Source organism: Lycorma delicatula, chromosome 7, assembly GCF_047948215.1.
Source record: "Lycorma delicatula isolate Av1 chromosome 7, ASM4794821v1, whole genome shotgun sequence".
Lineage (NCBI taxonomy): Eukaryota > Metazoa > Arthropoda > Insecta > Hemiptera > Fulgoridae > Lycorma > Lycorma delicatula.
Genome location: NC_134461.1, coordinates 4,242,324 through 4,263,845, shown reverse-complemented (window position 1 = coordinate 4,263,845; position 21,522 = coordinate 4,242,324). Strand labels below are relative to the sequence as shown.

At 30.9% G+C, this 21,522-nt stretch overlaps 1 protein-coding gene across 6 annotated transcripts in view; it reads right to left on the bottom strand.

Moving 5' to 3' along the window:
• Positions 1–3,356: 3,356 nt before the first annotated feature.
• LOC142327685 (uncharacterized) overlaps positions 3,357–21,522 on the bottom strand; it is a 102,263-nt gene continuing 84,097 nt past the window's right edge. For 5 of the 6 annotated variants that reach the window (XM_075370926.1, XM_075370927.1, XM_075370929.1 and 2 more), the window contains 2 exons: positions 16,566–16,952; positions 3,357–7,407 (listed from right to left, as the gene is read on the bottom strand). In XM_075370926.1, coding sequence (XP_075227041.1) covers positions 6,805–7,407; positions 16,566–16,952 — 990 coding nt within the window. In that variant the 3' untranslated portion in view covers positions 3,357–6,804. Of the gene's footprint in view, positions 7,408–7,587; positions 8,314–16,565; positions 16,953–21,522 lie in introns of those variants that run through there. The other variant, XM_075370930.1, reaches the window with a different exon arrangement.

The window sequence follows — 21,522 nt, the reverse complement described above, 5'->3', positions numbered from 1 at the left end:
TTGCGACTCCTCCGGAGTAGGGGTCGTATAGTTAGTGCCCCGTTGTTGCGTATTCCTGCTAGCCTATGAAGCGTTAGCACCGAAAGGACTTCAGTGGAAGGTCTGAAGGGGAATTACGTCGGGAGGACAGGCTTCATAAGCCTAGCCTTCCGCGGTCGGCCCGTAAAATGGATTCGATAACGCCGGTTCAACAACGGATTGGAATGCAACTAAATCCGTCTTAAAAATACAAAATAATAAACAAAACTTGAAAAATTAGACCCGCCATTTAAAAATAAACCTTTTAAAACACGCCCGATTAGAATCATCCAGCAGCAAGGGACTCTGTCCAGGTTCTGCGATAAGTAGGGAGAAATAAACTCCCGCCAACTTTGCATTCCATTCCAATAAAATTAATCCTATTCTTTCTCCGAATAAAATCGCAGGCCTTCTTTACAGTGAAACCGTTACTTTTACACTTTTTTGTTTTGTTTTGAATTCACCCGCGTAGAGGTTCGTTCGATCGAATTATTTGCTAGCGTGTTGTTCTTTTCTTTTCGTTCTATCTGAAGCGGCTTTACTTCTTTGTTCCGACTTCTTGATTTCCTTTTCGCTGAGACTTTTCTTGAAATCTTAGGCTTCGTTTTTCAGCGACGTTCTGATCTTTTGTTTTGTCGGCGATGTTGTTTTTGCGCATCTTGAATCCTTTGGCGTCTTCTCGAGGTGTAAATCTACTTTGTTACGATGAAAAACTTAAAACTTTTTCGGTATTAAGCGATTGCGTTTTTAGTTTAGAAACAAGAACAGCGAAACATAAAGTACGTTATATTTTATTTTTGGTATTATTTTTTACACCGATACTGGTAATCAAACGATTGCCCCGTCGAGTTTTCATCAAAATCATCTATCTCGGGATAGTAGTAGGCTAAAGAGGAATTGCCATCTTAATGCTATCAGATTAGGGATCTGATAGCATTAAGATTCATAAATCGTTAAATCAAATTTAATATTTATAATTACGTTCACCCTCTTCAGAAATAATTAAGCAAAATATATGTAGACATTAACCTTCTGCATATATAGGATCGTGATTTGTTTTATTTTAATTTAATTTAATTTATTTTTCAGTCCAGAAAACCTCAAAGCAATGATAAATGCAAAGACTCAGCTACTCATAATTATATTTCGTTACAATACATTGTAGTATTACTTAACGTTGCAGCTCGCTGCCGTTGTCGCTAATATTTTAGCTATTTACCTAATCGTGTAACGTTCTATGCTGTGATAATCGGCAAAGTAAAAATTAAAGCGAATCAAAAATTTAATCGATGGCAATTGCGCAGCGGTCTATTTTTTCCTTGAAAGTGAGAGTTTCAGATCTTTTAAAATAAGCTGAAAAATTACAAGCGTGTGATAAAAAATAATTTCACAGATTGTAGGAATTAAACATACCGGTCAGAACTGACATTTCTGTCAGAACTGACATTTAAATTCTCATTTTCACCGATAGCTAAAGTTTTTTCTTTCAGGTACAGCGCTTACCGAATTTAGCATTGTTCGTAGTTCATTCTTGTACACGGTTTTAAGAATTGTGAAATGAAAAGAGATAATTTTAACTTTTATTTTTCCCATTTCAAATTATAAATCCGACGATCTAGAATATATTCTATTCGACTGGAAACAAAGTGAATTTTTCTCCTGTTACATTTACGGTTTTTCATTATAGATGTGCGTATAAAATTAAATTTAAATACTGAACATCGGTTTGTTCCTTGAACCGATGACACCGTTCGACTGTTCGCAGTAAAGATGTGGAAAATTTAATCGAATATAAATTCTTGTGTCGGAATACAATAGTCGCTGAAATTTAATTAACTAACGTATAAAATCTTATGAGAGATCGTTTATCTTATTTGCGTTTCATATACGTATAATACAAAGCGTAAAATAGTTGTTACTGACAGTTTGAAATTTCATAGAAATAAAATAAAGTCTACTCAAAAGCTATGAAAATTAAAAATATTTAATCGCACAAACTTGTGCGGCACCTAGACAAAATTATTAGACGGCTCGTACATCTTGATGACAACTTTGCGGTTAAAAAATATACTCTAGTAAACAAAATCAAAAACATTTTTATCCTTTTGATACCGTATTGTTTCTTTTGAGGTAAAAACAGAAACTCGACGTACACATTGCCGTTTCTGAAACGATCGTAATATTATACCGTTTCGAACCGGCTCGGTAAAAAAGACAAACATGAAGGACTAAATTCAATCGGTTACGTAACAGACACCTTTGACGTAATAAAAAAAAACAAAATCGTTTCCGTTTTAAAGACAAGTTCTGCAAACGAATAAAGGGTTAATTACAAGTTCGTCTCGCACATAATATCTGACACATTCACAACGGTTACGTTAATGACCGTACCAAAAGATTGCCTATAAATTCGATAAAGTTGCCTGCAACATTTTACAAATTACAAACTATCTGCGGAAAACTTATACGATAGTCAAATTTAGTTTACCTTAGGTTTAAAAACTTAACCGTAATAAGCTATATGTAGAACAGACAGACGTCTATCTCTGTATTTGAACCCTAATTTTTTTAAAATGCTGAACATTTTATTCCAGACTACGTTATCGAATGCCTTTTCTAGGTCTATAAACGCCAAGTATGTCGGTTTGTTTTTCTTTAATCTTCCTTCTACTATTAATCTGAGGCCTAAAATTGCTTCCCTTGTCCCTATACTTTTCCCGAAACCAAATCGGTCTTCTCCTAACACTTCCTCCACTCTCCTCTCAATTCTTCTGTATAGAAATCTAGTTAAGATTTTTGATGCGTGACTAGTTAAACTAATTGTTCTGTATTCTTCACATTTATCTGCCCCTGTTTTCTTTGGTATCATTACTATAACACTTTTTTTGAAGTCTGACGGAAATTCCCCTTTTTCATAAATTTTACACACCACCAATATACAAACATATAAAAAGCATTTTATTCCCTCACACGATTAATTTTTGTCGATCGATTTATCGAATAAAGCAAGTATTTATGTATATAAATTAAAATTGTTAAATAAATAGTTAATTTAATTTATATTTTACTGTTGCTGTATCGACGGTAATTCATTATTTTATATTAAGTAATTAATATAAACAGTGATTACCTCATTTTTAGTTTATATGTTTTGCGATTCTGAGTAATAATAGCTAAAATTATCTGTATAAACTATTTTCACTTCTTTTCCTTACGCCAAGAAAATAAACTATAACAGTAGATTATCTAAAGTAGTTACACAGAATAAGGATATTTATGAAGGAAGTTTTAGATAAATTGTAAAGTGCAGTTTAGGAGATTTAAGTGCGATAAAACAATTTTTAAAAGCTTGTAAATTTATTATTATTTTACAAAAAATATAAAAACTCAGTCGCACATTAATTACTAGATAAATTTTTTCAGTATAATAAAATTTCATTAAAAATATTTTATTACGAATTGTTACACGCTTTTGTGATGCCATTTAATAATACTGTATTAATTATTTAATATAATTAATTAATAATATAATTCGTATATTATTTACATATAATATTTATTACATAAAACGTATTTATTTAATATAGGTGAATGTCAATATCTTTAAACAAGTAACTGTAATATCTGAATAAAATTGACATAAATTTACGACTCGTTTTACAGTTTTTTATATAAATAAATATACAAAATCTTTGTTTATGTCGAAACAAAAACCATTTTATTTATAAATGAACGATGTATGAAGAAGGTATGTCATAGATGTTATGACATACGTCTTACGGACACAAAACAATAATAACCGTTTCAATATGCTTAAATTAAATATACGAGTATATTTATTGTATAATGACAAAGCGGCTCTGCAACATGTAGCAAATCTTTTGTCTACCGCAAATAATAGATTACATAGATGACTGTACGCGATTGTTATCGTGTTGATTGTGTTGCGTATATCGTATTATCGTTGGATCTGAATTGTTGATGTTCAGAAAGAGGGAAAGACAAGTACTTGTAGTTTTGATATACGGTCGTGGAGAAAGTTGAACGTTCGGAAAAATGAAAAATAATGAACTATTGAAAATAATAGCAGAGGGCAGACTTTAATGAAATCTATAATAGAAGGAAAAGTTGGGCTGGAGTGTACCGTACGAATAAATTGACTTAAGAGAAAAATCAAAGAGATAGCGGTAGGAAGGAGAGGCGGGGAAAGAACATCGATTACATCTCTTCAAGAAGTTATGAATGGAAGAAGCTGCAAGGAGATGAAGAGAGAAAATTGAAGGATATTTTGGTTGAATCCTATCTATCGAAAGAAAGAAATGTTATCGTAATGTTAATTTTAAATAATCTCATAATGAATAAATAAAATATTTAAGAAGTAAATTATCCTACAAGATAAACAGGATATTTTGTATATTCTTATATTATATGTAAAGTACGTTTTTAAGATTCGTACGCGGTAATGATTGATATACAAAGACTTTTTACACCTGTGTTTCGTTTCTAGTAACTAAACTATATATTAATGAAAGTAAGACTTGCTGATAAAACATATTATCAATTGCATAACTAAGAATGATAATGTTATGAGCAAATTAATGCATCAAGAATGAGAAAAGACTACAGCAAACATTTTTATAGAGCGATAATTTTTTTATTTTATTTTCTATTTTTAATTTTTTTAAATTATTTTTTAATTTATTGTTAGTTTTTTCATGTTTATTATCAGTATTACTATCAGCAAGTTTCTACAAAATATCTAGAAATTTATAAAGAATCAAAATTTGGAATAAAATATTATTAATGATGTAAAGAGATTTTGCTCAGTAACTGATCTACTTTTTTATTTTTCAAGTAGATCATATTTAAAGTTATAATTTTAAGACTCGTATGCGGTAATGAATGACATACAAATAAAGACTTTTGATACCAGTGTTTCTTTTCTAGTTAGTAAATTATTATATTTTGTGAAAGTAAGACTTGCGATATAACATCTCATCAACTGCATTACTATAATTGTTAATGATAAGAGCATATTAATGCATTATAAACGAAAAAGAACTACAGCAATTTTTTTTTATTGACAAACGAATTCTTTCCTTTTTTTTAATATTATTTATTTATTTATTTTTTAATAATTTATTTTTTTATTTTTATTTTTTTGTAATTTATTGTTAATTTTTTCGTGTTGATTGTCACTGTTACTATCAGCAAGTTTTTACAAAATATTTAAAAATTTATGAAAATCAAAATTTGAATTAAAATATTATTAATGATATAAAGATTTAATCCGCTCGGTAACTGATATACATTTTTTTATTATTTTTTAATATATTTTTTTTGTGTGTTGTTGTATATGATGAGCGAAGAGTGGAGATGATTAGAATATTATAGTTTTCAATTTATTTATTCTAGACGCAAGAAACGTACAATCAAAAATATTCAGTAGTTAAGTCTTAATTTATCCTGAAAGATTGTGAAATTAATTAATTAAACTAGTCGTAAAGAAATACAGAAAAAACAAAGGAAAACACTCTTGGACAATGGTTTTAACAAATTCTGAAATAATAGAATTGAAAATTTATTACAGAAGAGATATATATTTGTGCATAGATTGTTAACAACAATTTCAGGCCCATTATTGGGTTATCAACAGGTTTATCAAGAAATAGAAGCTTAAGATTATTTCTCGTTGAACCCCTTTTATGGTATACCGGTTTTATAATAGAATACATTTTATAATAGAATAAATTTTTATAATAGAGTACGTTACAGAACTGGTTCAATCAAAATTACCTGTATACAGTATTGATGAATAAGACATTAAGAGTAAAAACAGTGAAACCGGGAAGGGAAGGGAATGTGATGACACTATTTAAGATGTTAAGTAGTAGAAATCTTATAGATAGAAAGTAGAAAAAGAAATGATGAAGAGAATTAAAGGATAAGAATTTTATGACATATAGATGTATATTTGAGCCGATTGAAGGGTAGGATACATAAAACCCTTTCTGATCAGTGATGTGACACAATGACCTGTTAAGGAAACAAATTTGATGAAGATGAGAATGCTGAGATCAGTGTTAAGAGCGAATAAAAAGATAGGATTAATTTTGATGATGAGATCACTGAAGAAAATGTTAAGAAAGCAGCTGAGAAAATGTCAAGTGAGGCAGCTGCAATGGTATGGCAGTATGTCAAGCAGGATAAAGCTTGTGCAAGGAAACAGATCACGGAGCAAATTTAAGAGGAAGAGAGAACAAATAGACTGAGAAGAAGATGGGATACCGTATATAAAAAACCTTATGGAAAACTCTCTTTAGGAAGGCTCAGATAAAGGTATTCAAATGAACTGTATAAAAAACACAGTATTTTAATAGTAATTATCACCTATTACCATCTAAAATATGACGTACGCAGGTAGCAGTTGACTTGCAAATATAAGATTTTTCTGATGAAACTATTGTGACTGTTTTGTCATTCAATCGACTTACATGTTAATGTACGCTTTTTAAATGTGTAGTTCATTTCTTGAGATAGCTATGTGTCAATAGAATAAAATTGTTACTTATAAAATAATTGTTAGCTAGCTAAAATACGTAATGTTTCATATTTTGTACAGGTGTTTCCTGAATTTAGTCAGAAGGGCCCTGATTATTGTTCGCCGACGGTGTAAAATGAAAGTTTTGTGTATTTACTGACTGTATTTGACATCGACTTGAATGAAATGTTAGAAACTTGTACGTTTTAAGTTAATATTTTCACAACGACTTAGAATTTAAACTATTAAAATATATACGGTACAATTCTATAACGAACTTTGTTACAATATTCTAAATAAGCGACACCATATTTTTCCTTACATCGCTTTTCATCACGATAACATCTGTGTATTAATAAATATAACATGAATATTGGGTAAAAGAATGTATGTATGCCCAGGCCGAAACCCGGTAGAGACCACGATAATGCTATTAGCAATTCAAAAAAGTAGTTTAAATGTCTAGCGATACCCCAGCAACCAGAAGTAAGAAGTCTTGTCTCGATTACATGTCCTTCTGCATTACTGTAAGTAGCTGAAATGAATTTGACTTTCTTCCCCCATAATTTAAAATTATCATTAAAATGATTGTTTTGGAAAGATTGTTTTTCATAGTCCACTCTATAGTTCATTACGATGGAAAATAAACCGAATAAAAATATAATAATCGACCAGTAATCGGATATGATCGGTGGATGAAGCACTAGATAATACGATGAGTATGTATAAAATGCTGGAACAAAAACCATACATCCCCAACATATGTAATATCCTGCCTTATCGTGAGCTATATCTAATGTCCAAAAGTAACCGGCTTCCCACCAGTAGAATTTTGCCAAATAAATCGTCTGGAAAAAAAAACAGTTATTTATTTAACAAAGAAACCAATTAAGAATTATTTTTAATTAATTTATTACATCATTAGTAATTTACACAAGTAATTTTCATACAGATATTTACTTTTGTATTCATTTACTGGGATTTTATACATTTAATTCTTTCTGTTCTGAGAGCACAAGGAATCAAAATATATAAGATAACAATGGAGCATAATAGTACATATTTTATACTATAAAGGGGAACATTTATACTATAAAGGCAGCATCATTTATTTTCATTTTACCTGAAATGATATATTCAAAAATTTATTTAGCATATATTGGGGCTATATACCGGGTGATCATTTGAAAAGTTACCACATTTATTATTCAACAGATATCAGTCCCATTGTATTTCTGCTTGCAGGCATGTATACCATTCTCAGGGGTAATCTTTTTAAAATTATTTTCAAAGGGGTGGAACTCACCATCTCTGCTACACCTACCCCAACTTAAAAATCTAAAATGGCAACGGTAACATTTAATTATATTAATTGACAACCCAAAAAACGTAATGAATTTTGGTGAAAAGAAAATTAAAATCCGCCCAACCCTTTGCTCAGTAGGTGGGAAAAACCATTTGGCGTAATACTTTTTTTAAGTTTCAGTCCATCAAAAATAACTATAAAATTACACGATATTACTTCTTAAACCGTTTGAAATAATCATAATCTGCGAATTAAAACTGTGAAAACTATTTTTTAAATTACCAACACAAAATTTCACCCTTAAATATTTTCTAAATTTTCAATGGTTGAAAACTTATTCTTTTTAAATGAGATGATATAGCTTGTGTCACCTCATTGGAAGGCCCTTTGAATGATGAGTAATTTGGTACAAATAAAATAAAAATCTGTTCATCCAGCTACTTCTTTGCTGTAACAAGTTGAAAAGTTTATTACCAGATAAACTTAATGATTAAATAAAAACTAATTAATATATGAATAATTATCGACTAAAAAATAAAGCTTAAATGATTCATCGGTTAATTTTATTACAAAGGTTTTTAACAATAGCAGTTCTTAAGAAATGAAAACACATTTTTTTTTACCTCAATAAAATAAAAGTATCAATTTTCAAATCATTTGTTCAAAATGATTCCCATTTTTCTGTAAACAATAATAAAGTCTTTGTTGAAATTCACATCTTACTTTTATTTAAGTTTATGTAATTACATCTGTACGTGCTCTTACAATTTTATTTTCGACTCTTGTATGTTGGCACAAATTTCTTTATAAATTATTGATTTTAAATGATCCTCCAAAAAAAATTCTAGTAGTGTAAGATAAGCAGATCTTTGCAACCACTCAACTGTTCTTCTTCTACCTATCCAATGCCCAGGAAACATTTGGTTCAGCCATTGTCAAACTGACGGTGAACAGTACACAAGTGCTCCATCTTGCTGAAAGTGAAACAGGTCTTCGTTAAATAACATGTTTCCATTGTCATCTAACTGATTTTCTAAGGCATGGACTATTGTCCATACCTGTGGATAAGTTCATCCAGAAACTGCAAATACTTTTCACCTGTCAAATTCCCATTTAAAAAAATTTAATCCAGATATATTACACACATATATATAAATATATATATATCTACACGTGACATATCTAATATATTTATTATATATATATATCTGGATTAAATTTTTTCCATATAAAATTCAACTGTATCAAGAACTGAATGAGGATGATGCTGACAGAGGGATTGAATTCTGTGAAGAAATGATTCAATCAATAGATGTCAATCTAATGTTTACAAAAAATATTTTTATTTCTGGCAAATTCACCTTCTTTCTAAATGGTTTTGTTAAAAAACATAACTGCTGATAACAGAGCGATGTAAATGCTTATGTTTTCAATGTTGGTAACAAGCATCATCCTGAAAAAATAAATTTTTGTTTTGGAATTTACAGTGATAACAAAATCGGTCCAGTATTTATCAATGGGAATTTGACAGGTGAAAAGTGTTTGCAGTTACTGGATGAAGTTATCCACCCACTAATAGTCCATGCCTTAGAAAATTAGTTAGATGACAATGGAAACATGTTACTTAACGAAGACTTCACTTTCGACAAGATGGAGCACCTGCTCACTGTTCACTTCCAGTCTGACAATGGTTGAACCAAATGTTTCCTGGACAGTGGTAGGTAGAAGAGGAACAGTTGAGTGGTTGGCTAGATCTGCTGATCTTACACCATTGGATTTTTTTTTGTGGGGTTCATTTACTAATATATATATATATATATATATATATATATATATATTACATTAATATATGTACTGTACTTTTCTTTCTTTTTCCTGTTTAGCCTCCGGTAACTACCGTTTAGGTAATTCTTCAGAGGATGAATGAGGATGATATGTATGAGTGTAAATGAAGTGTAGTCTTGTACATTCTCAGTTCGACCATTCTTGAGATGTGTGGTTAATTGAAACCCAACCGCCAAAGAACACCGGTATCCACGATCTAGTATTCAAATCCGTGTAAAAATAACTGGCTTTACTAGGACTTGAACACTGTAACTCTCGACTTCCAAATCAGCTGATTTGGGAAGACGCATTAACCACTAGACCAACCCGGTGGGTAATATATGTACTGTACTGTGTGTACTGTACTCTACTATGTATACTGTGTATTAATATATGTACATAATGTATTACTAATATATATATATATATATCTTATAGGTAAGATATTAGCAAACTAACAGAGGTTTTCAGCATTGTTATTATTAATAATATCTTGATAATCAGCTGATGCTAAACAATATTAAAAAGTTTAGAAAGCTTTAAGAGACTTTTTGAACATACAGTATATGCCTGAAGCATGATTTCTGATTCAACACAAGATTAAACTGAAAACCAAGGAACATTTTGCTATCCAAGATGCTTTTAAATTTCCTCAAATTAAGGATTAGTTTTTGCATTTTATTCTTTATTAGAATAAAATAGTTACGATGCAAACCACCTTAGCCTTTTCAAAAAGGTTCAAATTAAATATTTTTAAGTTTGATTTTAAGCCTACATTAATTTATGGCCGTTATATTTTATTTTTAAGTGATGTAATCTGTATATAAAATTGAATTTGATAATAGATTGAAAGTGATGACAAAAACCACGGTCAAAATTTCAATTAAAGTAAGTCATGGTTCGTATGAATATAACCTGATATCTGAATATGTGTGAAATAAATGAAAATTCCATTTAAGTTTTTAAAATATTTATTATTTTTTTAAATTCTCTTTTTTATTCTATAATATTTTTAAACATAATTATGCATATATATTTTGATGCCAGTCAGTAAAAAATGCATTACAATAAACTGCCAAGATTACATTACAATTAGGATAATGTTGCATCCAAAAAAAATACCTCTGCAAATTTTTAAGTGAACTAAATAAAAATGGAGCAAGTGGTTACAGAAAAAATGTTTTAGGTAAGGAAAGGATACAAGAGATACTATTTGGTGAGTTATACAGAAAGAGGAAAAGGAATGGATTGTAAAGTAAGGAGTTTGTAAGGCAAGAGGACACACGTTTATTGCCAATTCAATTTAATATGTACGATCAAAAATTTTCTAGAAACTGAAGGGATCTGCATAGAATGAAGGAAAATAAATTGAATAAAGCACACAGATGAATTGATGTTTTTAGGAAGATATGCAATATTCAATAGATGATTCCAAAATAACAAAAAGAAACATTATAGCAGAATACAGAATAAAAAGAGAATTCTTGGAAAAACAAAGCTCTTTATTAACAATAGATTCAGAGTTTCTACTCAAAAATACTTCTTGTCGTGTAGTGAAAATAAAAATGATCATTGCCGGTAGAAAATGAAGCCGATATAGCTGACGATCCTAGAAGAAGAGTGTGTGGCCATGTTCAGGAAAACAATTGGCCACGACTATATTGGTGCCTCTCTATACCGAATAAATAATGTAAAGTGAAAAACAGTGTTGTGAACTTGGAACATGTAGTGAATAAATTTGATTATTTTAAAGATTGTAAAGGAATGTCTGGTGGAAAGATCTATTGCCAAGTAGGGATATTAATTAATGACTTTATATCAAAATTAGAGCATTTGTAATAAATAAATAATAGGAAAACAAAAGTAATGAAGATAGGAGAAACTGATCCCTAAACTGATAAATTCAATGGCATTTATTAAAAAATGTTTTCCTCAAAATACCTTTTCTGTAATTCATCCTCTTAAAACAATAAAACAATTTCCCTCAAGATGGTTGAAGGAACCCCTATTTTTATTCTCATCATGAAAAATATATGATTTCAAGGTAGGAGCATTTGCTGAATTAAATTTTTCCATGTTTAACAATTGAAATTATTAAAAGTTTGTTTAAGGGTTTTTACACATTATTAACATATATTCTTTTTATTGAAAATTCAAATAATTCATTAACATAATAAACACTTTGTTAATAAAATTTAGTATTATATGAAACATAAACCATCAAAACTCAGTAACTAGATTAGTTATATTTATCATAATCTTATTAATTCCAATAATCGATTTTCACAAATTTATTTTATAACTTGTTAATTTGTTGAAACTGATAAATTATAAAATAAATATGTTTTAATGTATATATAGAATTCAATACCAACTAAAGATGTGGGATCTCATGAAAATGGATTATTGGAGTTAATATGGCAAGTATTAACTTATCTAATTACTGTGTTTTGGTGGTTTACATTTTGTATATTAAATATATATATTTACAGTTTATCTAATTTCAGGATGTAGTGAAAAATTAAGAGAAAAGTAATTAATATTGAAACAGAACTACAATGATCATAATTTTAGTGACCAAATGTAATATGAAAATAATCAAAACAAATAAAAATTTTGAAGCATACAAGAAATGGAAAAAAGTAAGCTGAAATATGGTTAGAAGGATGAAAACTAGCACAAATTAATCAATTTAAATGTGGATGAAATAAGCTTAATAGATAAATCTAGGATAGCACTGGCTAAAGAAGCATTAGAAGAAAGAGAAGAATAAGAATAGCAGGAAAAAATAAGATGGATAAAGTTTGCTGATGATATGGTAATTCCAGCTTATGGCACAAATATACTTTAAAGATTGTTACTAGTCCTGGAGGAAGGAATCAAAGAGTATCGAATAAAAACAAATATAGGAAAACTAAAATAATGGAAGTAAACAACAAAAAGGACTTAGCAGTAAGGAAAAGTGAAGAAAAATAGAAAAAGTAAGAATTTACAGATATTTGTGGACTATGGTGACAGAGAACTGAAAGAGCGCAACGGATAGTAAAGGAAGGATAGTGATTGCAAAGAAAGCCTTCAGTAAGAAAAGGAAATTACTATAAAGTAAAAGTCTGGATTTTTACTTTTTACAGCCAGATGTTATGTTTGGAGTGTCTTCTATGCAAGTGAAGAACAGACAGTGAGAAAGAGGGAGAGGAACTGGACTGAAGGTTTTAAGATGTAGATATGCAGAAAGTAAAGCAAACAGGTAAAATGAAGAGTGAGGAAGTAATGAACACGATTAGAGAAGAAATGGGATTTATGGGGCAAGTATACTAAAGAAAAGGAAATCGGTTAGCGCATATGATTAGCGGAAGTGGAATACTGTTGACAAATGCATCAGAAGGGTCAGCTGAAGGAGAAAGGAAGCGAGGAAAAAGAAGGATGAAGTTGATAGATGAAGTGAAGATTGGAAATACAAGGAGACAAAGGAGAAAGGCCGGAGCAAAAATGGATGGAGACAGCAGTGGTGTAAGGGACCTGCTGTCAGGTAGAACACCAGATGTTGATTATGAGGAAAGAAACTCCAGCAAAGCCCATAAGGGCTAGGTACGGAGAGGGTGTCTTCCCCTAGGGGATCAGGATACTCAGAAAGAGAAATTTACTAGCTTCAAAGAGTATTGCTCTGATAACAAGGAAATATCTGGCGAAAAGTTTAATCTTGAGTATTTGTATAGAAGCCTCTGAGACTTGGGATACTGAAAAACAGAAAAGGGTGAACTTGAGGCTTTCAAGATGTGATGTTGGATAATAATTTTGAAAGCTTCTTGGACAGACAGAGTGGAAAATGAGGATGAGGAGACAGTAACACCAGCGGGTCAAAAAAGAACGTCGTTGTCAAGAATACCAAAACGAAGGAGAAATATGATCGATGACTTGCTTTAACATTGATAGATGGTTTAATGGAGGGAAAAAAGGTGAGAGGAAAACAGAGGCAAGAGTTTATGGATGAAGTGAAGCAAGGAAAACAATACAAGGAATTTGAAAATGGCTTTGAATAGGAAACTGTAAGGCCTACCAACTTTTGGTTTGAGGAAAAAAAAAAATGTATATTTACAATTTATTTAATTTCAAGATACGGGGAAAAATTAAAAGAAAGGTAATTAATATAACTCCAGAAGCAATTGTTTTTTAATTACAACTATTGAATGAAATATAACTAGTTACAGTTCTGGTCTCCCTTCCAATACTAAAATAAGGAGTATATTGTTATAAAGATTGGCTACATTGAATGAAACTACTTTATAATTAGGTAGTACGGTAATATTTTAAATTTTATTTAATCTGAGTATTCAGTAACCTTAAATAAGTGAAACCTGATCGTTTTATGATGAAACACAATCTGAAACTCATAAAGTCCATCTATAAAAAAATGTTGTAGTGTTAAAATGTTATAATGTGAGTTATACACAACGGTTAAGAAAGTTAAAAAGTTTTAATTATTTATTATACGGAATTCAACACAGCTATAATAAAATAATAATTTTAAAATACCAATAATGTTTAGTTTAAAAAAATATATATATGTATTAGAAGTTGCAATATGTTCAATTGCTGAACAATAAGCAATCCCCCTCCAGCCCAATGAGTGAGATGAGGATAAATGTATGACATATAAATTTAGTCTTATTAGAAGTATTAGAATTTGTAAAAAAAAATTTCCTCTTCAGTGAGTTCAGTTTAAACTTATTACAGTAAGTATAGGATGGTAGTCTGTGTTAAAGAGCAAAATCTTAAAGGATGTATCTCTATAAGAGTTTTTGGCCTCAACAGTGGTTGAAAAAAACCGCTTATGAATGTAATGAACAGCTAATTCCATGCTTGAAAGTTAGTTCTACCAGGTTTTGACAATAATCCTCATGTGTTATAAAAGTTAATGAAAAAATAATATGCTAAAAGTTGGACATTTTTCTATTCGTATAAAAAATATAGCTTATTTTTTACCCTTAAACACATTATTATTTAAACAGATGCGCAATGGAGCAACACTCCCTTCTTAAAATCTGTATTTTAATTGATATGAGAAGTAACATATATAAAAATTATAGTACTGTTCCTCTTGGCCGGTATTGAAAACAAAACTTAATTCGTATTGAATAACTGTAAGCACCGGTCTTAAATAATCTTAAATAAATGTTGTTCAAAACTTCAATTAGCATCAAAAATACCTTAATCAGATTTTTTTCATTCAAAGTGTTTGTTTTATAAAGTTATTGTTAATCTTATTAAGATCTATTTTTTTTATACGTACAAAATTGGACGGTTACAGTTTTGCCTTAAAGAAATTAATTTTTGATAATTTCCTGCTATTGTTTTCCGATCATATCGCCACACTTTGTCTCTTAATTACATAATGAAACAAATCGCAAACAATCATATACATAAGTATGAAAATGTTCCGCTGCGTTAGTAAATATAAAATATAATCATAAGCAAACAAAACAAACCTACTCGTAGTGCGGTTAGTACTAGCTTGACACTCGACGCTAAGTTACATTTAGTTTGTTTTTTTTTTTTTGTCTTCAGTCATTTGACTGGTTTGATGCAGCTCTCCAAGATTCCCTATCTAGTGCTAGTCGTTTCATTTCAGTATACCCTCTACATCCTACATCCCTAACAATTTGTTTTACATATTCCAAACGTGGCCTGCCTACACAATTTTTCCCTTCTACCTGTCCTTCCAAAATTAAAGCGACTATTCCAGGATGCCTTAGTATGTGGCCTATAAGTCTGTCTCTTCTTTTAACTATATTTTTCCAAACGCTTCTTTCTTCATCTATTTGCCACAATACCTCCTCATTTGTCACTTTATCCACCCATCTGATTTTTAACATTCTCCTATAGCACCACATTTCAAAAGCTTCTAACCTTTTCTTCTCAGATACTCCGATCGTCCAAGTTTCACTTCCATATAAAGCGACACTCCAAACATACACTTTCAAAAATCTTTTCCTGACATTTAAATTAATTTTTGATGTAAACAACTTATATTTCTTACTGAAGGCTCGTTTAGCTTGTGCTATTCGGCATTTTATATCGCTCCTGCTTCGTCCATCTTTAGTAATTCTACTTCCCAAATAACAAAATTCTTCTACCTCCATAATCTTTTCTCCTCCTATTTTCACATTCAGTGGTCCATCTTTGTTATTTCTACTACATTTCATTACTTTTGTTTTGTTCTTGTTTATTTTCATGCGATAGTTCTTGCGTAGGACTTCATCTATGCCGTTCATTGTTTCTTCTAAATCCTTTTTATTATTTAGTTTGTTTATTAGTTTGTTATTATTTAGTTTGTTTATGATTGTGTTTTCAATATCAGTGCAAGGAAGCAACACTTTGATTTTGATATATTTTACGTATTTGTAGAATATGTTTTACATATTTGAAGAGGGAAGTGTTGTTCCACTAACATCAAATTTAAACCTCATATTTATATAACAAATTGTCTATTTTTAGTGCATTCAGTTCTAATTAATCGTTATAAAACATGAAGATTATTGTCAAAATCTTATAGAACTAACTTTCAAGGATAAAATTAGCCATTCATTACATTCATATGACTATTTTTATTTTCCAACCGCTAGGCCAAAAACAGCGCTTATGGAGACCCATCCTTTATTTGTTGATTTAATTTATTTTACTTATGGGATGTACACAAGTAGATAATTTGAGTAGGTTATCTGTTTAGAAGAAAAACATAAAAAATAATGAAATTTAAAGTAATAGCATAGTTGCATTTGGAATATTGACTTACTGCAACTCAATCGAATCTTCACACAAGTAACCGATTTAGTTTTAATGTTTAAAATATAATGATTTATTTAACAAATAACTTACCTGAAGTAAACAATTCACTAAGGAACCGTAATTTAAACCGTAACGCTCATATCCAGTATAAAAAAACGCTAAAATAAGAAGTTGCCATAATATAAGACCAAAACGACAATTTGTCAGCTGTTTAATTTGTACGTGGAATAAATGAGGATGCAATTCAATGCCTGAATAAAATAGAAATAGTAACGGTTTTCTTTCTATCTCCACCGGTTCTTCAGGTTTTTTCATACCTTTAGCGAATAAATATATGCAAAGTACAAATGCTGAGATATTTAATGAGCCGACAAGCAACGGCATATTCCAAAATATAGTTTTACTTAACGGTTTCCATAACACTTGGCATAATACGAACGCAAATACTGTTACCGTGTAATACATAAATCCATTGTTCTGAAACATATATAAATAAGTTAATTCCCAAAATATTTTACATATACCACTTATAAATTACTAATAATCAGAATAACTTTATAAAAATAGATTTTTATTAATAATAATACCGTTAAGTAATTCTGAATTTATTAAACTTCAGTATTTGTTGTAGAAATATATATTTACACGCACATATATTTGTGACATCGTGAAGACAGTTATTTATAAAATAAGAGTTTATTGTTTCCTTATTTAATGAAACACTTTACAGTGAATAATTAATTATATTAAAAAAATTCTTCTGATACTCCTTTATTGTATAAATTAAAAATGGTAATAATTAAGACAGCTGAAGAGACCTTAGTAATAGTTTGTAAAAAACCTACGGATAATAATAGAAACTTATAAAACCTACACGAGGATGAGAATTAACTGTTCTTCAGAAGATATAAGCTTTCTTAATTTTATATTTTTTTTAATAAATGGTTGCATCGTGCTAAGTAATTTGCTGAAACATTCGCTGTCCATTTTTAGAAATTTAAAATTGCTTGCTTCTAATTCGAGCAATATATTTGTGCGATCAAGTCTCTTTCGTTCTACCGTTTATTTTTTCCAAACTGTTCATTTCTGCATTTCACTGAAATAAAGATTAAAGTTGTTAATGCGATTCCAATCTTTTGAAATTTAGCAATTGAAGGCGCAGTAAAAATTTACTCACAATAACCACTGGGAAATTGTATAAAAAATACTGTAGTATGATGTAGAAATATATATTTATACATACTCGTCTCCAATATGTTGTGTCCAATGAGTCGATCGGACTGATTAAGTGGAATAGTATGTAGACACTTCCAATCCATCAGGACCTGAGAGACCAGTTTTTTTGTACCGAACAAGTCGGGTAACTTATAGCGGACTTAATATCTCAATAAAAAATATTCGTTAGGATAATTTATAAGAGAATATATTATGTAGCAGAAGGTAGTTTATCTTTCAGTTCGGTAAATATACATAGACAAGTTCAATTTTGTAAATACCACAAAATAAGAAGGCTATTCCGTTCTAGTCCTCGGCTCAGCGTGAAAAGAATAAAGCAATTTACACGGTGTTTATATATCGACAAAAATCATCTGATAATGTAGTAATTGAGCAAAATGTTCTAAATTTTAAGTAAAATTGGGCTGAAATATAGCAAAGAACACTTAACATAAAAGTTAGAGAGCAACAATAAGAATACACGATAAAGAAAAGAAAGCTTTGATTCGGAATTAGAGACTAGGATGGTCTGTCTTTATTGTTTTTATACTTGTATGTAGAAGGAAACAGGAAGTACTTTGGTTTTTCCCCTGGATACAGCGATTTAAAGACAAATTGTAGGGAGGTAAACTATACAAGGAAAAAATTAACACGTACAGATTCTGCGATGACGTCGTTCTTTTGACAGAAACAACAAAAAAACTGGCAAAAAGTTACATAAGCTTTTCTGACCAAGCCAGGAAAGTTATGCAACTTTGGCTATTGAGGGATTTAACCTCCTGCTACTTAAAGGAAAAGTAAGTGGAACATTAAAGTATGTAAGTGTGCAAGTAAAGAAGTAAAGAATTATGCAAAAAAAAAATCATTCTACTCTCAGAGTTAAATGATACGGGACCGATGGTGACTATCCTCTGCCCCGCCTGATCAGTTGTAACCAAAATTTTATGTCATCAGTGAGTCGTATTGAGAAGTAACCGTAGAGTTCTGCAGAAATACCTCCCAGATTTCTCACCGCTGCTGGTGGAATGCTGATAGTGCAAGGCGTGGTGTTGGCACGCCATTTTGTACCGGATGTCTTGCCGTTTCAGTTACAACCACGACTGGAGAGGTGAGCATCGCGCTTTCGTTATTGAAACGTATTTTAAAAACGCTGATTCTGTTATCAACACGCAGCGATTAATTTCATTCACACTTTCGGCTAGGTCGACACGCCGCGGTACCGGATAAGAAGACGATTCAGTTATGGGTATCCAATTTTAGAGCTCCAGATTTATCTTTGAAGAAGAAACCATCAGCTAGGCCACGAAGCGTTCGAACACTCGAAAATATTGAAGCAGTGAGATAATCAATTACACAATCTCCACGAATCTCAGCTCTTAAACACGCTACTGCGTTACAAATTCTAATCGGACTGTAAGGAGAATTTTATACAGCGACTTACAGTTCATCCTTACAAAATGGCGGTCGTACAGCAGGTAAATGAACTTCATTGGATTAGCCATATCGTTTCTTGACAGGCTATTCTAAAAATGTTCCGGTGAACTCGATTGTGCTGTCAAGTGACTAAGCCCGTTTGCTTTTATCGGGTTGTGTTAACAAACAAAACTTTGAAACCGGGCCGAAAATAATCCTCTACAACTTCACGAGCGCCCTCTGTACTCTGAGCTTATTATATTTTTGAGGAATAAAGACAATCGGTTACAGTAACTTCCGAAAGTTATGTAAAAATGTTACGCGACTTCTTGCTACCGAAACTTAATGGACTCAGAAATCAAACCGAAATCTATCGTTTCAACAAGATGGGGCCGCTGTACACACAACAAGACAATCGATGAATTTCCTAAGAGAAATGTTACACGGAAGTCTTGTTTTACAAAGAGGAGACATCCCATAATGGGATGCCTGCCTGCACGGTCACCCGATCTTGCAGCATGTGATATTTTTCTTTGGGACATCTAAAGGCTGAAATTTTTAAACAGAAGCCGAGAACCCTCGATCATTTAAACGCTGCTATCCATCAAAAAATCACTGCAGTACCGTTGGAAATCACAAGAAAAGTAATGCAGAATTTCTGGGAGAGGTTAAAGACCTGTACAGATAGTGAAGATCGGCATACAACATAATTTTAAAAAAATAGTAAAACGGATGTGAAAATAAACGGCAGATAACAGTGTCTGCCGTAAAGAACAGTCTTTCAGAATATATTTAATTTTTTTATTACTTTTTTGCGATGTCTATTTTACTTACATTTCAAATCGGGGAGTTATTTCTGCCGGACTTAGTACAAAATTTGATAAAAATCCGATCTGAAAATATAAAAAAAATGACAGAAAGAAGCAAAAAAATAGCTTACTATTTCCCATCGAAAAATTAAATAGCACAATACATAACCGAAGCGATATGTTAACGTAATGAAGTCGTCTAATTAGAACAAAAATATGACTTTAACCCGAAAACGAAAAACCATAAAAAAGCGGTTTTTGTCCACACTCCTTTACGGGATTTGAATAACCAAAAATCGTTAGAAAGTACCTTAGCTACCTAAAAGGAATTTTATTATATAAATTTTATAATATAAGGTATTTTAATATATACTTATTACGGTAAAAATAAAGATTTACCAAATCTTTGAGTAAAATTTTGAGAAATGGGACCCGTAAGGTCTGCATCTTCCTTCCCTCTGGACCGATTACAACCAAAATTGAACGCCATTCATACCCCGTAGACAGAAATTATCTCGCTAAATTTCATCCGATTCAGTCTATCTGATCTGGAGAACCGGAGCAACAAACCGGCCGACATACATTTATTTTTCTAGAACTTTTTAGATAATAAATATTATTTTTTGGTCAGAGATGATCATGAAAATGAAGATGTGCAAAATCTGACCAGACTAGCCTACTTTCCCTTTTATTGTAAATTTTATAGTTATAGAATATAACTGCACTACCGGGAAAGCGATGAGTTATAATTCTGAACGGCACTCATTTATACCTTGAAGACAAATAAAGTTTGAAAATAAATAAGAGTAAAACAAAAGGTAATGAAGTATGGCAGAAATGAAAATAATAAGCGATTAGATTAGGAAAATTAAAATAATATATTGAAATCATGATAAGGTTTGTCCGTAACAGTCGGTAAGGAAATTATTTTAAACTATCGATTTTTGAAAAAACAAAGTAAATGTACTAAATACACTGCTTTTAATTATATTAAAACTTTTTCGGTGATAAATTGTAGCCCCTTTGGTCAGATCGGCATCGGCTAATATTAGATATTTTTTGAATGCGGCCAAAAAATATTTCTTTTGAGTCGTATCTATTCGCGTTCAGTATACGGTTGTTGTTGATTTTTGGTGTTGAAAAATATAAACAGAGAGGGGATTTTACCGCCTTCTCTGTATGCCGATATACATCGATAATAATTTGATAGCTTGATTTAATACGATTTAAATTTCCCTCTCTCTTCTCAATCGACTATAACATTCTTCTTCGACTATACTATTCCCCCGAAATGATTCTAACAATGACCCTATCCTCGTTTCAAACGGTCTTATCCTCTTCCGTAAGGGCTTCTTTAGAAAATTAACGTTTCTTAAGCGATAAAACATGTACGTTTACTGTAGTGAATACCTATTGAAACTCCGATTATTCGATGGAAAATGTACACGTTACACAAGAGTAACTAACTGCCGGTTATTTTTTCAAAAGTACGTACATTTGTGCTAGTCGTCGAAATAATGGAGTGAAATAACGTGTATGTTCCCCGCTTACCGTTATAATTTACACTTGCCTTCTTGTCGTTCTAAATTAATAGATTGACAAGTGGTACG